Source organism: Daldinia loculata (assembly GCF_022478755.1).
Source record: "Daldinia loculata strain CBS 113971 unplaced genomic scaffold F4817scaffold_1, whole genome shotgun sequence".
NCBI classification, from domain to species: Eukaryota; Fungi; Ascomycota; class Sordariomycetes; order Xylariales; family Hypoxylaceae; genus Daldinia; species Daldinia loculata.
In genome coordinates, this window is record NW_026054855.1 from 321682 (window position 1) to 340575 (window position 18894).

At 48.5% G+C, this 18894-nt stretch overlaps 7 protein-coding genes across 7 annotated transcripts; 3 read left to right on the forward strand and 4 right to left on the reverse strand.

Annotated features, from left to right (window-relative positions):
• Window positions 1–29: 29 nt before the first annotated feature.
• On the forward strand, window positions 30–3675 carry F4817DRAFT_2554 (WD repeat-containing protein). The gene has a single exon (XM_049299207.1). It carries the CDS (start codon window positions 121–123, stop codon window positions 3154–3156), a length of 3036 nt encoding a protein of 1011 aa, XP_049163818.1. The 5' UTR covers window positions 30–120; the 3' UTR covers window positions 3157–3675.
• A 179-nt stretch (window positions 3676–3854) lies between these two features.
• On the reverse strand, window positions 3855–7057 carry F4817DRAFT_322012 (Rgp1-domain-containing protein). Its single transcript, XM_049301352.1, has one exon. It carries the CDS (start codon window positions 6676–6678, stop codon window positions 4195–4197), a length of 2484 nt encoding a protein of 827 aa, XP_049163819.1. The 5' UTR covers window positions 6679–7057; the 3' UTR covers window positions 3855–4194.
• A 382-nt stretch (window positions 7058–7439) lies between these two features.
• Window positions 7440–12662, reverse strand: F4817DRAFT_322020 (uncharacterized protein). The gene is made up of 6 exons (XM_049301353.1): window positions 12127–12662; window positions 12044–12072; window positions 11869–11917; window positions 11565–11817; window positions 9064–11505; window positions 7440–9005 (listed from the first exon to the last, which is right to left on the reverse strand). The coding sequence occupies exons 1-6, from the start codon at window positions 12382–12384 to the stop codon at window positions 7729–7731; spliced, it is 4308 nt and encodes a 1435-aa protein (XP_049163820.1). The 5' UTR covers window positions 12385–12662; the 3' UTR covers window positions 7440–7728.
• A 177-nt stretch (window positions 12663–12839) lies between these two features.
• F4817DRAFT_2619 (RCC1/BLIP-II) lies at window positions 12840–14052 on the forward strand. The gene is made up of 4 exons (XM_049299309.1): window positions 12840–13036; window positions 13093–13206; window positions 13262–13460; window positions 13511–14052. The coding sequence occupies exons 1-4, from the start codon at window positions 12880–12882 to the stop codon at window positions 13932–13934; spliced, it is 894 nt and encodes a 297-aa protein (XP_049163821.1). The 5' UTR covers window positions 12840–12879; the 3' UTR covers window positions 13935–14052.
• F4817DRAFT_322024 (proteasome A-type and B-type) lies at window positions 13918–15522 on the reverse strand. Its single transcript, XM_049301354.1, has 5 exons — window positions 15079–15522; window positions 14995–15014; window positions 14839–14889; window positions 14181–14783; window positions 13918–14129 (listed from the first exon to the last, which is right to left on the reverse strand). Exons 1-5 carry the CDS (start codon window positions 15120–15122, stop codon window positions 14011–14013), a joined length of 837 nt encoding a protein of 278 aa, XP_049163822.1. The 5' UTR covers window positions 15123–15522; the 3' UTR covers window positions 13918–14010.
• Window positions 15523–17311, forward strand: F4817DRAFT_322026 (uncharacterized protein). The gene is made up of 2 exons (XM_049301355.1): window positions 15523–16983; window positions 17033–17311. Exons 1-2 carry the CDS (start codon window positions 16207–16209, stop codon window positions 17153–17155), a joined length of 900 nt encoding a protein of 299 aa, XP_049163823.1. The 5' UTR covers window positions 15523–16206; the 3' UTR covers window positions 17156–17311.
• Window positions 17312–17385: 74 nt separating this feature from the next.
• On the reverse strand, window positions 17386–18299 carry F4817DRAFT_363043 (alpha/beta-hydrolase; the record flags this gene model as incomplete). Its single annotated transcript, XM_049306600.1, has 2 exons — window positions 17386–17739; window positions 18018–18299. 2 exons carry the CDS (start codon window positions 18297–18299, stop codon window positions 17386–17388), a joined length of 636 nt encoding a protein of 211 aa, XP_049163824.1.
• Between the last annotated feature and the right edge of the window lie 595 nt (window positions 18300–18894).

Here is an 18894-nt window from a genome sequence, read left to right on the forward strand (position 1 = left end):
TCACCGCATAGAAATTTCCAGCACCATCAATATTACTTGAAAGAAGAAGAAGACGGTCTCTGAACCGATCTTCTTGTCAGCCTTATATAGCATCCTTCTAGGAAAATCAATGGCAAGAAGATGGCATCCACTCCTTCAAACCGGTTGAAATTGACTCCGTCAAATTCACCTTTTGTTCCACACTCTATTCGATCACCTCATCGCAGCAAAGCCTCCATAGATCCTCGCCTTTCTCTGAAGCGCGTTGTCGGTACCACCTGTGCCGCGCCCACAGGTTTTGATACCGTACGCTCTTCGTTTGCATACATCGCCGGCGGAGCTGTAGTTGTAGTCGACGTCAACGGGGCTGAATATACCCAACGTTTCTACCGAGCCCGCCCTTCTGCAGTTCCTGTTTACAATACGCCTCCGCTTCCTTACTCCCCATCGGCACCGAACCAAACTCCAAAGGCGAACGACAGCCGGAATAGGTCTTCGTTGCGAGAATCAACACACAGCTCCCTTGATTGGACCGAATCCCCCACGTCATCGAAGACGTGGACCAGTCGAGAGCGGATCAAGGCCGCAACGTGTTTAGCTCTTAGCAAAGAGGGGAGGTTCCTAGCTGTTGGCGAAACTGGCTATGCTCCTCGGGTGCTCATTTTCAACCTGGAAGATAACTCGTCCGACACTCCACTCGTCTCCATTAGCGAGCATGCGCATGGGGTTAAGGCCGTTGCTTGGTCCCCCGATTCCAAGTACCTGGCCTCTCTCGGAACTGCACACGATGGCTTTATCTACATTTGGAAAATAGACACGAAAACTGGCGCTGCACAGCTATTTCAGCAAAACAGATGCACATCTTTCATCCGTGGCATGGTATGGGTGGGAAATAATCTAATCACTTTGGGTGTACGCCATGTAAAAGTGTGGAAGGTTGAAGAGAGCCAATCGGTGTCTCCTATGAAACAGAAGTTCACCGGAGATTCGAGCTCGACCAATCAGCAGCATCAAAAGACGTTACTTGGTCGGAATGTTATACTTAATAACATGATAGAAGCGACTTTTTCGTGTGGTGCTGCTATCGACGATACGAAAGCTATCATCTGCTCAGAGACGGGCGATGTATGTCTCTTCGACGACACGGATAAGCAGATGAAGTTGACCAATGTCCTCGAAAGTGGATTTGCGACGACTTGCGTGGCGATCCGTGGAGATACTGCTTACCTCGGTGGTAAATCGGGAAACCTAGCAACCATCGACTTGGCATCTTTCGTGAAATGTGATCAGAATGCCCTTCGCACAAACATTGGCTCGTTTGCGGGCCTCTTTGCTATAGGATTTCTGGAGGAAAATATGGTAACAGTTGATGCCAAGCGCTCTATCCATATCTGGGGACTTGATAAGGTCACAGACACGCTAGACCTAGAAACCCCTCCTATACCAATGCCAGGACACCAAGAGTCGATTCTAGGTGTCGAAGCTCTTCGCCGCCCGACTGGATTCGACGCCGATTTCTTCAGTTGGTCGGCATCAGGCCAAGTTATACTATGGGACGTCGAGGGTAAAATCAAATGCTCTTTTCAGGTGCCACTCGAAGAGGCAAATTTTGAAGAAGAGCCTGACCTAGTGAATCAGTTGAATCTAGTACGGGCTACCGAGGGTGGCAAGTACTTTGTCACGGGTGACAAGCTGGGAATTGTTAAGATCATCGACTTCGCAACCTTGAAATGCGTGTCAACTATGAAAGCCCACGCTTCAGATTGCCAGTTTATTACCACATTTGAGGACAAATCCAAGTTTATCATTGCAACCTGTGGTCGTGACCGTACAGCACAGTTGTTCCACAGGACGACCACTGGAGAGTTCAAACATTTCCAAACCCTTGAATTCGCTACTAGGGTTGTTCAAGTACTCGTTCCATCAGCGGATAAAGTGATAACTTGCTCCCTAGACAGGACGTTGCAAGTCCACGATCTCGTAGAGAAAGATGGCGACCCGGATGTTATGGCGGCCATCCTCTCTAAAACTCTACCTTTGAAAGCTTCTCCGTCATCTATGACAATGGGCGCGGATGAGAAATCAGTGCTTGTCTCTCTACTGGACCGAACCATGAGTATATTTGACTTGGAGAGCGGAAAGCTTGCAAATTCATTTAAATGCATCGACGAAAGCGGAATCGAACCTGTAGTTTTGGATTCTCTCACTGCTCGGCCGGCTGTTGACAGAGAACCTACGTTCGTTATAGGCGTCTCGAACACAGACAAATCGATTAGAATCTATGACGCCCAAACGGGGACTTTCTTAGACCGTGAATGGGGACACACGGAAGCCATAAATGGCGTGACTTTAGTCGAAGAGGAGGATGGTAAGCTTAAGGTGGTAAGTGTTGGATCCGACGGTACTCTCATGGTCTGGGAAATGGACCTACAAGATCCGGCGTGGGGCGCCGCCACTCGCGAGCTATCTCTTGCCAAGGATAACTCCGTTGTTTCTCGGCCTACGCTTCGGCGCGTTCTCTCTAAAGCCGAGCTTGCGGAATTCCAACGGTCCTCTCCCTCGGCGGGTCGACGATCGCCTCCAAGAACTCTCGCCAAGAAGAGATCTGCATACAATCTAGCTTCCATGCCGTCATCGAAAACGCCTACCGCTACACCTCAAGCATGTCCTGCGTTAGCAATTTCTGGAGACACTCCAACCAGGCGGCCGTCAACAGATAGCCGGTACTGTAGCCCACCATCTAGCCCAAAAGCTAGAGTAAAGAGACAACCATCCCTACCATCTCTCAACTCTGCGAAAACCAAGAGCAATAACAACTTGAAAGGATTTGGAACCCTTACTATGGCTACAGAGCAGGCATGTCGGACGCTCCGAGCCTACCGAAGGAAATTAGCTTCCACAGACCCCATTAGCCAGGATGTCTTAGCCGAAATAGATCAGGAACTTCGCCTTACCTCTGTCGCTTTGGGTGACAGGGCCACGCGAAGCAAGGCCCTAAGCGAGACTATGCTAAGTGGCCTCCTGGACCAATATTCAGAACGCTTAGTTGCTCTGCTGGACGAAAAGCTTCGAGTCGGCTACAGAGGATCATCGGACCAAGAGCCGGATTCGCCGGGGATTTTGCCGGGAAAACGACCCGGTTCATCCGGGGGAGAGTCCAGTGCCGGCTCGACATAGTTGCGATATTCATTCTATAATGTGTATTAGTCGTGTTTTACATTAGAAACTACGCAGCATTAGGAGTAGGGATGGAGAAAGAATGTGGTCTTCGGAGACCTAAGGCGTTAGGTCTTGTTCGTTCATTTTTGAGGAAACGTCCAGGGGATAGACGTTCCGGGATGGTGACTATGGGGATATCAGAGGGCTCTTCTATCTGCCTATCGAGTCCATAACATGACTTCCTAACATGATACCACTTGGCAGGAGAAAACCCACGGGAGTTATAGGGCACAGCGCCGCGGCTGCGCGCTCGGAAGGGGAAGGAAGGGGACTTATTGTTATTATCACTTGAGATGAAGTTGCTTTGTTTAGATGCATCAATTGAATTTGCCTACGTAGTAGGCTCGTTTTGTTTATACCGCCATCCTATGATTCTACCTACTATTTCATGAGCTGTAACAAGGGTTAAATTTAGCGATTACTATTGCGACCATAAATTGGGATAGCATGTCTGTTAGTATGTATAATAGGGGATAGAAGAAATAATCACAAACGAAGAAAAAAGATATCTTATTTTGCATAGAGGTAATCGGTATGGTATAAGTATAATACATAGTTCAACAAGGAGCTCCATTCGATTACTTCTACCAGCGGATCGACGAAGGCATACGCTCCTATTTACCCCTTACCCCTTACCCCTTACTCCTTACTCCTTACCCCACCACCTCTACTTGACGTTACGTACCTCATCTCATCTCATCTCATCTCGTCTCGTCTCGTCTCGTCTCTATCCAACTCGGACCTGACCATTCGTTCTTCGAAAAGCTGAAGTTCGTAAGAATACCTAATGCTCTCTCTTCATTATTTTCATTTCGTCCTCGCTTATCCTATATTCTCTCGACTCGTTACAGTACCCCCCTCTCATCTTGCTTTGCTCATCTACTTTTTCTAATCCATACACTAGACCGGCATACGCGCAGTGTATACATACAATACGGCTCGATGCCACCATTTCTTTCCTTGTTCTCATGTAATACTCATCAAGTAAATAGTAAATTACACCGTGAGCCCTTCCTCCTGCGCCTGGTCCCTTTCCAGCCGCTCGAGGCCATTGCACACGGCACCGTAGACCCTCAGAGGGACCGCAACCTCAAAGCTCTCGCAGTCGAGCGTCTCCGCAGCGACCAGAACGAGGCCACCGCGGTCATCGCGCGAGATCTCCTCTAGTAAGGGGTGCGAGCCATCGCCCTCCCCGAAATCTAAGTCCCGGTCTTTGTTTGAAGGGACGACGAACTCGATTCTAATCTTCCATTCGAGGCTCAGACCGCTGGTGACGAACTCGGGGGTTGCGCCGATGGGTATCGTGGGGTTGAACACAACGCGCCGCGCGAACAGCGTCGCTTCGCTTGAGCTGCCGTATACTTTGCGGGTAACCCTGTGCACACTGGCCTCGCTGCGCAGTGCGAGCGTTGGCTCGACGCGCTCGGCGGTCTCGAGGGCCGCGTGGATGGCGTAGCAGGGGATCTCAGCTCCGGTGAAGTCGATTGCCATACTTACCGACTCTCCAAGCTTGTAAGCAGGGCGCGCAAGCATCACAACACCGACACGTCGGCCATTCCGAGCTATCTCGAAGCGATTACTGCTTTGTCCCGACTCAGAGGAGAGGTTTGATCTAAGAATAGCAAAGTCTATCGCATCTTTCGCCGAAGCCGACTCTTCATACGCAGAGGCACGACGGGATTGGGGGGCTGTGGCAGTTGGGGATAGAAGCCCGAGGCCTCGACGAGGTCGTTCGAGCAGCTCATCGACATAATGGAGAAATCCATTGTAGGTCGACTCCGGCTGCTCGAGCTTACTCCTCTTCGTATGAATAGGGGGTTTGTCAAGCGGCTGCACTTTCGCCATGTCGCGAAGAATGATGTACGGGTTAAGTAGATCATGGCCAAGAATCTCGCCATGGCTATTAACACTCCCAAGAACGCGGAACGGAACTTCGACTGATCGTACTTGCTGTTCTTTAGTACCGCCAGGTCTCTGGGTACCAATTACTAAGCTATACGATATCTTCATCGCCTTCCCTCGGTGTGTTGGGGGTAGTCCTTTCGGTAGTTTGAACGTATACTCATAAGTCTTGCTCTCACCAGGGGCGAGTTGTAAATCTACGAATAAGATCGACTGCGGCGTTGATAGCAGCGGGATGGACTTGGAGCTCGTAACACCTCGCATCTGCTTAATGCTGCTGAGTTCTCCACCGCCCAGAAGCTCCCCAATAGAGCTTCCGAGACTACTCCAACCAAAACCAGTTAGTAGTCCACCGCTGCCCCTTCTCGAATTTTCGATGCCAATAACACCGCCTCCCTGTCCCCCTAGGACAGCCTTTCGTTTAACTGCTTCGAAGGGCCCTAGATTAATGAGCGATCCGTCCAGAGTGAAGGAGCCCTGAACTTGAGCAAAGCCCATCATCAACGATTCCGGAAGCCGCACGTGGCTAATACTCGATAGAGCAGAGGGTCGCCGTAGATGAGCAGGTCGCCGTCCAGGATGCAACGGCTGCGTTACATACTCCGATGCCAACGTCTCAGACGAATTATTGCTAAGTGAATAGAACTCGCCACTACTCCTAGGAGTCCCACCAGCAACGCTCGTCGTAGATAGTATTCGCGCCACAGGGGCGGCTTGTTCGGTGATGGTAGGTATTGAGTCTTTTGAACGCACGGGGAGGGTTATACTCCCGCTCGCTGCTGATAACGGTGCGGTCAAGTAATCCACCGGTTGCGCTGTGGGCGAGATAGAACCCGCTTCTGTCGGTTTTGGTGAGGGTATCATAGGAAATTTGAAATCTGGAATTATGCCCGGGCTCCTCTTAGGCAGGTGTGAACCCATAACCCCGGGCGTGTTTGGAACAGTCGTGACTCCTGATGTACGACTAAAGCCATGCTTAGATGGGGGGAAAGAGTGATTAAATACTGGCGAAGATTCCGAGCCAAAAGGTCGTCTCGGTAATGCAGCTGACTGTGGACCGTTCATCAACCCGCCCCTCGGTGATATCTGTAAACTAGCAGACCTTCCATGACCACGGGAAGGCCGTTGGTGCCGCACGGGAGATATATTTCCATGAGACTGCTCTTCTATCGTAGCGGCCGATCCTATCGATACTATAGAAAGGGACCGCTGATGGGCGTGGCCGGGTCGTTGCGGCGGGGGCTGTTGCTGTGGAGGGGTCCACTGTTGAGGTGGTCCTCTTAGGCGCGAACTGTTTGAAGGAACGGTGAGAGATAAAGTAGAACGGTGTCCTCGTGTAGGCGCGGGGGGTGTCAATCCATTATTGGGCTTCGATCTTGGACTTAGTAGAGGCGAGGCTTGTCTCGATCGTTCGGTAAGGGGGTATTGTGTTTGTTGCTGAGTCGATACTGGTTGATTTGGGCCAGGAGCGATATTCTTGAAAGTTATATGACACTTGATATCCTCGCCAGCGAAAACGGTCTGGTCATCCCAGGTTATGAATACTCGAATGTTGCTTAATCCTCCTTCAGACGGCATGATGGCACTCCTTCCAATTGGAGGAGAGAACTCATGTATAGGGCCGCATTGTCGTCGTCATATGGCTAGGAATTGAAGGTGGGCGACCCTAGGTAGTGGGAGAGCCAGATTGGAGAGCCAGATGACGATATCGAAATGTCAGAATGGAAGCTCGAGCTGGCAGCAAATCGGTGTTAGAGGTGTTAACTTAGTTGCGTGGGATCTATTATATTAAGTTGAAGTTGAAAGCTTCGGGCTTCGGGCTTCGGGGTAACGAGTAGTTGGGTGAATTCGAGTAAAGTTAATTAAGTTGGAAGAATGGAAAAAAGCAATTCACAATGTCGCAACAATAGAAGGAATGCGGTTAAGACACCCGAGCGCCAGGGATGATAGATGTAGATGATGAGATTGGTAGATCAGTAAAAGACAGGCCAGGAGGTAAGGTACACTATGTACGGTACTTTGGTACATGCGCTTACCCCTGCATATCGGTTATGGTAAAACTTAACCCCGGAAATCACTCAAGCCGGGCCTGCCCCTTAAGGCTTAAGCTCTTAGCTCTTTACCGTACTTGGTAACACTTTACTTAACTGACCAATCAGAATTAGACACTTGCATCTCTCCTGTCAGGTTTCACTTTTGTATATAAGACATGTAGAACAACTGCTAGGAAGGAAGTCGTTGATATATTTGTCTACGACCCTTTAAGGGCCGGAATAGGGGTAAATCCAAGCATGTTTTCCAAGCGTCATAATAAATCAAGCATTTAAGTAAAAGAAGACACCAAGATATATAAATTTATATTGTGCTGTCTATTACGTTACTAAATGGTGACATATTAGGTACTTGTATACCCCCGTTAAACCACAGCTCCAAGTATAAATATCAAGATAAAGTCGTTCACCATAAATATCAACGCAACAATTAAAAAATCAGAATGCCATAATATTCAGCATGGAAATCCATAACGAATAGCCATCGCTCACTATCTAGAACTCGTTCATTCATAACCTATCAAGTCATCACCACTCATCCAACCATCCAACCATCCAACCACTCGCTCACCTCCCCTCACATATCCCCAACCTCCTCTCGCCTCTTAACCAAAATCTTATACGCCGCATACGCCGCCCGAGTCTGCACTTCCTCAGGCGACACACCACCACCTACCTCCGCAAGCATCTCATCCCCGACCAGCACCCTGCAGACTAATTCCCTATCCCTGCCCTGCGCGTCGCGCACCTCGGTTTGGTACTCGACCGGCTTGCCGATCCTACCCGCTTCGTGGCCGAGGTGGTTCTTAGGGTGCAGGACGTCGACGCCGTCGGCGAGCATGCGTCGCAGATACGGCAGTATGCCCGCCTTCTCGACGACGCTGGCGCATACGTCTAAGGATTGCGAGTCTACCCACACGGCGCCGAGGACGCTCTCGAAGAAATCAGAGAAGAACTTGGGTATGTGCAGGTGGAAGAGCTGCGCCCAGGGGTACTCCTCCCCGTGCTTGATGGCCTCGAGAACAGCCTCCCGCTCCTGCGCGTGTCTTTCTTCCGCGGCCTGCTGGACGATGCCCATTTCCTGAGAGGTGTGGCGCATGAACTTCCAGAACGGGAGTGTGGTGCTCGTCTCAATAGTTGATTTATCCTCTGAGATCTGCGTTGCCTCCTGCTCAATGCTCCACTCCATTCCAAAGAAGCCGAGTAGATCCCCGTTTATACAGGCCGTGCGGAGGAGGTGCATTTCATGCTGGGACATGTCGCGTGGGAACTTCCACAGGGCAGAGACGACCACGCTGTCTAAGATGGCGTCGCCAAGGAATTCCAGGCGTTCCATACAGTTCCCCGTCGAGTTGACATATCCGAAGGAAGAATGCGTGGCGGCTTCGACGAGTAAATTCTTGTTGCGGAAGGAATATCCGATCAACTCCTCTAGAGGCGCGAGAGGGGGTGGGAGATACGTGCTCATGGTAGTCTGGTTAAATATCTCATTGCAGGCGGAATCGAGGCTATGCCATTGTTTGTTAGGTTGCACGTCGGGGATGAATATCCGGAGACAAGTGAGCGCTTTGTTTATCCCATCTATCCCGTCTATCCCACCATCTTCGTACGCAGCTCCGATCAAGGCTTCTACGACATCAGCAAGCGTCTTGGTCGAAACCACGCGTTTGTCGTCCGCATTGTCATTTGAACCAAGCATGTCTTCCACGTAAATGGGCTTCCACTTCGCGCCCGTGAACTCTTTCTTGAGAATAAACTTATCCAGACCAGTCTCGACCGCTGCGCGGCACAGCCTGGCATTGGATACTATGCTCATCTTGAAATCGTCGAGATACCCTTCTGGGAAATTCGGATCTGCGTCAGGTCAGCATCAACATGTTTCATAGCTCAGACACAGGTTACCGCGACGTACTATTGGCAGTTATGGTGGCCGTAGTAAGCAGCTTCAGAGTCGAGTCGCCTAGGAACTCGAACCTTTCATAGTTTGTCTCTTCTCTAGCGGATGGTGCGCTAATTGCAGTAATGACCAGTGACATGTCCTTGAATTCGACGTCTTTCAATATGGTATTGCATAATTCAGTAGCAACCAGGTGAATCCCTATCATGTGCATAATAGAAGGGATGAGCATTCCGAAGTGAACGTTGGATATATGGATACCATCCACTCGACAGAGGCGTGCAGGTCTAACTATCTCAGTTGATTTAGTAGAATCAGACGTGGGCGGTTGAGCCAAATGGTGAAGAAAGTCTTTTCGCTTTATCCACTTCTCCAGCAACAGCCAAGGGGTATCAACTGGTTCACACTTTAAAGATTCCGGTACTGGAAAGTCCGGACCGAGAGATGGCAGCAATTCTTTGAATGAATAGGGAGCTTCGTCGAAACGGATTAGTGCCGTGCCATCAAGACAGGCTTCTTCAACGCTCTTTTGGCCCACGAGCTCACCGAATGGGATATCCTGGGTCGGGGACCGAATATGTAGTATTGATCGCGCGGCATCCCTAGCCTCCCATTTACGATGTCTAAATGCTAGGTCTAGCAATGCCAGGCTTTGATCAGCCTGGAGGTCCTCAGCGGATATAACCTTTGTTTGGCCCAGTTCGATCCTCCAATGGTTATACCTATCCCAGATGATATTAATATATGGCAAAGCCGGAAACGGTACAGGTAGCGTTGCATCAAATTCACATAATAAATCGCCATGATGATCTACCAACCGTAGCCTGCGCTGGTATAACTCTTTCTGATCACCCCAAGCACGCGCGATCCGTGTCCAAGGGTTCCTTTGTCCATTAACTTCTATCTGTGGAGCTCTCGACTCGACATCATGCGTGATCTCGGGCTTAAATGGCATCAGATTATCATTAAGGAAGCCAGCTTTGTAGATAGCCGTATAAGCCAGGAAGGCGGCGTCCTTGCTGGCACTTTTCTCGGTGAACCAGAGACCGGTACTCTTTACTCGCCGAAGCTCCGGGGGTAACGACATCGGTAGGACCACCGTTGCCGAGACTTGCGGGACCTCTCCAAGCGGATTAGGTGTTCGCTTAAATATGTAGTACGGCCTTGTATCGGCATATTGATGCTTCGAAAGTTTTCTACAAAAGTGTTCCAAGTGTGACTTTGCCTGGTCGAAGTCAAGGTGGGCTCCGGTCTCTGGTACATAGAAAGGCTCAACCTCGGGTTGCTCCATCTCTTCAAGTTGTACACGCCTCATATCCTCCTCATAACGTCTCTTCATTTCCTCCTCGAGTGCCATCCACTGCTCGACTTGGGTTGTGACCTCGCTCATTAGTAGAATGAGCTTTGACTCTTTCATCCGAGCTCTGCCACGTCTCTGGATAAACGTCTTGAGGTTGGCCGGCGGGTCAAAGCAAACAACCATATTACAGGCTGGGACGTCGATACCTTCTTCCAGGACACTCGTAGCTATGAGGAGATTGAGCTTTCCATCTTGGAAATCCTTAAGGTTTTGAGCGTATTCCGTCTTGTTGGGGGCACCGAGGTCTCGTTTTTGACTGATGTGGTTGCTCGTACCGATCATAGTACCGACCCGGTAGCGATCCTTTATTAACGGATGGATTGATAGTATATGTGATAAGATAGCTACTGTGGCGATTTCACGAACGAATACGATACCAATAGTTCCGTCAACCGAATGAGATAGTTCCCGTACAAGGGCCGCAACTTTGTTAGATATACCTGAATCAGTCGTACCATATTCAAGTGGGGACGGTGTTGATGTTTTGACACCTTGCAATGCATTTGCAAGGTATTGCTTCTCCTGAGTGTCCCATCCCCGGAACCACGAATCGTTCTCCCTGATCGACTTAAGGAACTGAGCGACGGAGGTAGAAATGAAGTGATCTACAGCCCACGTTCCAAGTTCTCGGTGGATTGTAACGCTCTTTCGCCAGAAAGACTGTACCTGGCTAAAGACGTAAGTATCTTGATTCTTTAGAGCTCTCTCGAGCGCGACTTGACTGCGTTCCCTCGTATCTCTCCGCAGTCGAACAATATAAGGGTCTTTATTTATATCCAGGCTGTAGTATACACGAGCCAGACTCTTCATAGTCTCAGTTAGTGGAAAATCATCCTCATCCTCATCCGGCTGGGTATAGAAAGCGTGAGTCATGGTCGGCCGCTTTACGACAGACAAAAGCTCGTCTCGATGGATGCTCGGGCTCTTACATACGGCATCCAGCGTTTGTTCGATTTTCTCGAGGGTATCGAGCTTCGAACTCACGATCGGACTTGCCGTAAGACCAAGTATTGATGGAATTGGTAGACCGGCGTTTTTACTATCATGATACCGGCCCATGATCTTGGCGCCAGAGTGTTTACCACGACAATTATGGGCTGATTATATTAGACTAACACTTCATTCTCGGCAGAAGGTAGAGTAGTGCTTAACTGACCTTCGTCGAAAACTATCAGGGAGAGTCGGTCCATACGCACAAATGCATGGTTAACGGCATCCAGAAGGACCTGATAAGTAGAAACGACTATTCGAACATTCTTCAGATAGTCATCCCATATACGAACATCGGACCAGGTCTCTACGCCGTCTGCCCCAACGAGAGTTTTGATTTGCACGGCTGGAATCTGCGACCTGAGCACTCGAGCTTGCTGCTCACACAGAGCAACAGTGGGGGTCAAGAACCAAACAATCTATCCAAGTTAGCTATGTATACGACGTAGTTATGAGGCGACTATACTGGCTTTATGAGGAGCAGACTTTTCCAGTTCTGCTTGGATTCTAAGGACGGCCCTGAAGTATTGTAAGCACGTATACCAAAAGACGTAAGGCAGGAGTCAGCTTCAGGCCATGCCACGACACGACACGATTCCCAAATAAAGTAAAGAAGCTTGCAGTGCTAGCACTTCCTATACGTACACCTGAGTCTTTCCAGTCCCCGTGTCCATCTGTGGAGATAAGTAAGTCTAGGAAGCGCAGCAGGTACGACAGTATCTACCTACTGCAACGATAATGTTACGTTTGAGACTCTCCTCAAACATCTCAAGCTGGTATTCGCGGGCATGGATAACGCCCGAATCCTTAACTTGGACCTCATCCTTAACGTCTATAGTCGCCAGATGAGGCTCCAGCTTCTCGGTGGCTGCGAGTTCAGGTTCTTCGTGGCTCTCAGGGATCACGGAATCATCGTCGCTGTCACTGAGATATTCTGCGATTAAATCCATAGACAATGCCGATGGTGTTACTCCAGGCGTAGCCATTAACGCAGTAGAGCTGCTTAATTCAATTCAAATTGATTTCGTTGAGAGCTTATCGTATGTCGCTCCTCGATGTTGATTGTCTCGATAGACTTGAGCGACTTGAAAGCTTCACACGTATATGATGCAAGTTTAACATTATTTGAAAAATAGCAAGCGACGTGTGTTTGCTTGTATATGACACGTCGGATTCATGCGTTGGGCAGAGACGCCAGATATTGATACTGGTACGACAGGTTCTAAGCCGGCAAGGCTACCTGCTTCAAGCAAGCTGCTTGAAAAGAAGGACGCACATGTGCTTGGAGTTCCAGTATGTAACAATAGATTAGGTACATTAGGTAGGTATTCATATATCGGATGGCTCTAATTGGCGAAGCCATAACAGTGCGATAAAAGGGGATATTTATACACACGGTCTCCTTATCCAATCAATGAATGCATTAGTACCTAGTTATCCAGATACTTCCATACATGTTACAACTTACATAGGAGACAGCCATGGAACTCTTCGCTACTGGCTTCAATGCCTGGCGTCAACTACAGTTCGACAATAAACAGAATACATCCAGCGAGCCTCATGATCTTAAATCATTTCAATCTATTCTAAAAGACGATTTTATCAGCCGTCCATGCTCCCTCTTGTCGTGCACTTTCGGTCAGCGTTTCTTATATAACAGGTAGACATTATTATCATAAACTAATGCCAATAAGTGAAAACTACTTCCGGTATACGGAATGCAGGATTCGTCCAAGATCTTCCTGAAACTCTCAAGGGGAAGCTTCTCTCGTCCATAGCTGCTATAGCTTGGAATGGCACCATAGCCGGCAAGTTATTGTATTATGGATATATCTCTTGCATATCACTTACAATTATGCGAAGAATATGACGGCCACGATACTATTTATCAATATTCATCTATTGGTACGCGTGAACGGCAGGAATTCTCTGGCATGGGAAAGATTATTCAACTGGTAGCATACGAAACGGGGTTCGTAGCTTTATCAGACGATGGCCATGTCTGGACTTGGGGCGACGAGCGGTACAGCGCTTGTCTTGGAAGACCAGTAACATATTTAAGGTAAGCTATTAGATGTCCCTCGAGGTAACGTAGCTGATGTCACGGATTAGTCCAGCAGAAAGACCTGGTCCCGTAGAGGACCTCGAGGACCTGCCAACCGGCAAGATAAAAAAGATCAGCGCAGCTGGGTATCTGATCCTTGCCCTAACAGAAGGATGTGATCTTTATGCTTGGGGTGGCCGCCCAGGGCAGAAAGCGCTCCTCAAAGATATATCAAGTAGCCCGATACCCGTGGTGGTGGAGGAAAGTGATATAGTAGATTGTGGGGTTGGGGAATCACACATAATTGTGCTTAGTTCAGAGGGTCATGTATATGTCATTGGCGACAATGGGAATGGTCAGTTAGGCTTACCAGATAGCGAAGCAAGTTCGTGGACGAAGGTACCTTTGCATTTAGAAGTAGGACAAGTGGTTTGTGGTGTAGAAGCGGGGCGAAGCACTTCATTCATATTGGCCAAGTATCAAATCCCTTGATGATTCTGCCTCAATGGGCTCTCTATGCTGTTCTATGATACACGCAAACTCCTGCCAATTCCAGAAATATTGGTGCTCACAGATTTGTTAGGTAGTCCTCGATCTCTTGTGGGGTGAGCTTCCTGAATCGTGGACCAGTTGCGCCATGAACTCCCTCAACTCCGAGTAGGTGGTCAGCAGGGGGACCAACGATGCCTTTTGATAGTTAGTAATACCCCCTAATTTAGGTACCTTGTTACGACTCACCTATCTCAATCGTCTCTCCGTTCATCTCGCCTTCGATAGTCTCCTTCAGAGTTAGAAGCGCAATGTGCACAGCATCCTCTAGCTCCAGGCCTTCGGTATATCTCTTCTCTAAGAACGTCTTGGCCGTTGTTGCGCTCTTGCCGATGGCAGTGGCTTTCCAAGGGAAGTAACTTCCAGATGGATCGACCTGGTAAAGCATAGGACCGCCCTTTAGAATTCCGCCGGTCTTGCCCGAGGGCTTCTTCTCGCCCTCAATTTCGCCTTCGACAGCAGACTCCTCATCAGGTAGAATACCCTCGTCCCATCCAGCAATCAGCAAACTGACACCGTATGGCCGAACACCACCAGACTGCGTAGCTTCTTGCATCACTCGTGCAACGTCCTGAACTAATATTCTAGTGGGCGGGTACTCGTTGTAAATTCTCTTGTAGCCGGTGTGGGAGACTTTGCGTGCCTTGTCTACCAGTACTCTATAGTCCGGACCCATTCCCGAATAGACCATTCCGATGTTAGGAGTGATCAAGCTGACCTTAGACAAGGAGGAGGGGTCGGCAAGAGGCGAAGAGGACTTCTTCTCGGTCGCTAGAACGATGCCATTTGTTGCTTCCAATAGTCAGCGGATATACGTCTCGGCGCTTTAAACGACCTCGATCCTTACCTTTGATGCCCAGGGCCGTGACACCTTGGTTAACTGCATTTAGGGCATATTCTAGTAGACCGCACCGTTAGCTAACGTCATGAACATTATTATAGGGCAGGCCTCTTCGGGGTTCTAATGTTCATAGGCATGCGACCTATAGTAAATATAGCATACCGATCTGGACTAGTTTTCCGCTGTTGGGAGGGGAGTTAGCCAAGAGTCGCAGTATGTAGATATAGATATCACAAGGGAGTTTACCTCGGGGAGAAAGTCGTCAAGGAAAATGAATAACGGTCGGCCATGGTTGAAGGACGATATGGAAAATTGAATATGAGAGGGAACTGCGAAAAGGTTCAGGGTTGTAAAGTTTGGCTTGAGTGGAGGGGGATTAGATGGTGAGGCTACAGAACCTCGAGCTGTACGGAATAGTGTGGAGAGCTATGGTTGATTGCTAGGCATCGCGAGTTTGCGCGTCAGAGCTCAGGTACAACAGTTAGGTACAATGGTGGGCTAGCACTTGCTTTGATACCTAGGTAGTGCTCCAGGGTACATCAGCCCGCACCGTACCTAATCGGGCAGCGCAGCAAATGGCGGGAGCTTCCGTTTGAAGGAGTTCACGTCGGAATATCAACTCTCCGAAAACAAGCTCCCGCCGCACCTACACCCTCTATCCGGAGTACCTAATCCGTAAACAATTACATAATTGCATTGAATTTGAATTCAAGTTATGCACCAAATGAAGTTGAAATTTCTAGAACGGAATACATCCACGTCAATGTTAAAGTTCGCGTCGCCTGACTTTCTTTCAATCATTCGTTGTTTGAGAAACTTGACACGCTAGCTTGGCTTAGCTGTACAGCATGCTAGCTTTAAGATTTACATATACTCAAAAGAGAGCCAGAGTATTAAATACCTAACTTGGTAGAGAAATAATTGTTACGATTGACAAGCAGCCAAGTCAACATCTGGGCGCTGCATGCAACAAACAGCACAGCCTTCGGATCTGGACAGATCTAGACGCTACTATCCTTCCTCCTTCATCACCCATGCTATATGTATCTTCAACAATATCATCTCGATATTCTTAATCCGGCCTAGTGCGCTCTTTGTATCCCTACGTCAGACAATGGTCCTCGACCGTACCCTTCCAGATTCTATTCGAATTTGAAGAACATATATGTAACGGTGAGAATCTGAGTAGGACAGTCTGTTTATCTTATATTTCCTTTGAGCCTTGTCCTAGTCGCACGTGTTGTGAGGTACCTCGAGCCATCGCGCCAGTCCCCTATTTCTTTTTATTATTTTGGTTTCTTTAAGCCCAGTACGACGTACCGAACAAGCCGAGACTCCAAACCGTTTATACCGATACTGCCTTCGCAACCTATCATGGACGCCCAACCGTCGTTCGGAACTGCCACTGGCAGCGATTATTTCCAGCGACCCCAGTCACAACCTGGATCGCAACCTGCGCCGAGTCAGAATGAATCAAAGAAACATCTTCGAATGTGTTGGATCTGCCATGACGAAGTAGAACCGACGTATGAAGAGACGGGTTTCTTAGACGGCCTTCGTAATCGACGGCCAAAAAGGCATTATGTTTCCGAGGATGGAGGCCGCCTCATCAATCCGTGCCTCTGTAAAGGCAGCGTTAAATACGTCCACGAAGATTGCTTGAAACTCTGGATGAACGAAAACCCCAACGCTTGGAAGTGTGGTCGATGTCATTATCAGTATAGGATGGAGCGGTTTACGTGGGCCCAACGGCTCCGCAGCCCACTCGTAGCTCTCGGGCTCACCATCCTTATCCTCCTCGTTACGATATTTCTACTTGGGTTTGTAGCCGACCCTCTTCTCAACTTGTGGCTTGATCCTGTTGGTACCATAACAGAGTCGGTCACGACAGGTCACATTAGTTTAGATGACGATATTGATCTACTATCCGAGGAATCGGGTTGGTTCGGTCACTTCATAAAAGGACTTTTCTCGCTGGGCTTGCTTGGATTCGTCAAGGCGTTCCTTGTTATGAGTCCGTGGCAATGGTGGAACTTGCGGACTAGTGGCATCATAGGTGGAGGTGGAGGTCGTCGTGCTGGAACTGGGCGTGAGCGCATGGAAAGTATCAACTTGGCTCTCGTCGTCATTGGTGTCTTCACATTCTTATATGTAAGTTACAAGCTTGATATCACCTTAAAGCTTTTACTGACTTTCTTAGACGGTGTGGAAAGCTACACGAAAGTGGACCGAGAGGACTCTCGATAGGGCGAGCCAGAGGATCCTAAATGTCCAGCGCGATAATGATGATAATAGCGCTGACGATAGCGATGACGAAGATTAGTCTAGATAGGAAGAGCTATAAACAATATCTTGACTCTTATTCGTGTGCGATGTATATAAATTGTGAAGTAACTTTGCTATCTTACCCCTAGCCAAGGGGGTGGATCAGACATACCTAGAGACATATCCTCCTAACCAGCATAAGACATGGCCTCCTATGTAGTAATCATACATATGACTTATCATATTGTACTATTTGGCATTACAAGCATCCCCAATGACAATAGGGCTTCAGCCCCGCTGATCTTCAATCTTCTTGAAGTCCTGTACAGTATTGACAACGCCCCGAGTCCAGCTCAAGTGAGGAGAATGACCAGCTGAGCACCTATATACTGAGAATTCACCAGTTTTTCGGCTCTGGGCAGCTACCATTGCTTCTTGGTATTCTTTAGGCAGCGTTAGGTTCCCTTCTAGTACCAAATAGGCACAATGAAGGGCGGCATATGCATTATTCGTCAGTTTTGTAGTTGAAACAGGTGCGGCTGTAAGAGCGGCTGCCCATCTCTCCGCAGCAGATGCTTCAATGTCATTAAATAGGTATTTGTTAGCTTCGACTATAGTACTAAGCCCGTCTACCCGGTGTTTCTATACGAAGTCTTAGTTAAAAGCTGTACGCTAAGCTTAAATAAAATACTATCACTTGGCGCGATATTTACATAGAACTGCATAAACGGCGGCGTCAGGAGAGAGCCATCTTTGGGCTAGAAGAAGCTATGGATTGATTGCCCGAGAGGAATAATGAACGCGCCTATATATAGAATTCCAATTATCCCGCCAGCCAATCCTTTGTCTTTCCGTGATCTCGCTTGTAGCTCTGGTCGTGCTGCTTCGGTAGCAACCTAGCCGCCGGCTGAATGACCGACCAGGAGAACTTTTTTACCACGGCTAACTACATGACGAAGGGTATCAAGAATGACTTCGGTTTCCTCTTCGCCTTGCGGATATCCCCCTTTTGGAGGCTCCCGGTCGAAGTTAGGATTGTTTATGCCTCCAACATTTAGCTTGGTTAGGTCCGAGGTATGGTGCTGAGGGCAAAATGCCTCTATTCCTTCTGCTTTTAAGGCCTCTACTAAAGGCATATAGGGCTCTAGAGTATAGTAGTTACCATGGCAGATAACGACAGCAAAGTCCGAGGTTGAGGTCATGGTGAGATACTGAATCTCAGGGGTATACGTATAATGGAATGAGGGAAGTTTAAGAATAGTGTAGACGACTGAAGCTTCGTTGACGTTTTTTAAGTACTAAACGAGTGGAGAGTATCCTGACAATGTAAAGGGAGTTTAACAATACAAGAGAAATTTCATAAAAATGTAAGGGGGAATCCCAGATCACATAAACACCTACATAGCTGCTATAGAGTAGGTATATAAAGTGAGTGGGGCCGAAGATTTCCCCGTAACGGACATACATTCGGATCCGAAAGAAAAAGATGAAGAGAAAGCAATTATTAGTTGAACAAGAGCTGAAAGATATCAACCCTACTAGTAACTACTATCTTGGTGACCACCGCCTTGATGGTCTCTACCGATCCGTCAGTCGATTCCATCAATTCTCGAAGCCGTTCCTTAGCCGTCCGGGTCCCGGCCCCACCTGCTGAACTCTACATAGCGCTGTGGCCTAATCGGATATTCCTTAGTAGCAAGCTGGTAGGTAGCAGAGATCTGGTCTGCTTGAGAGAATGTCACACCTACTCTAGTCTCTAGACTCATAGGATAGGAAGTCCCAACGAACCTCATATTC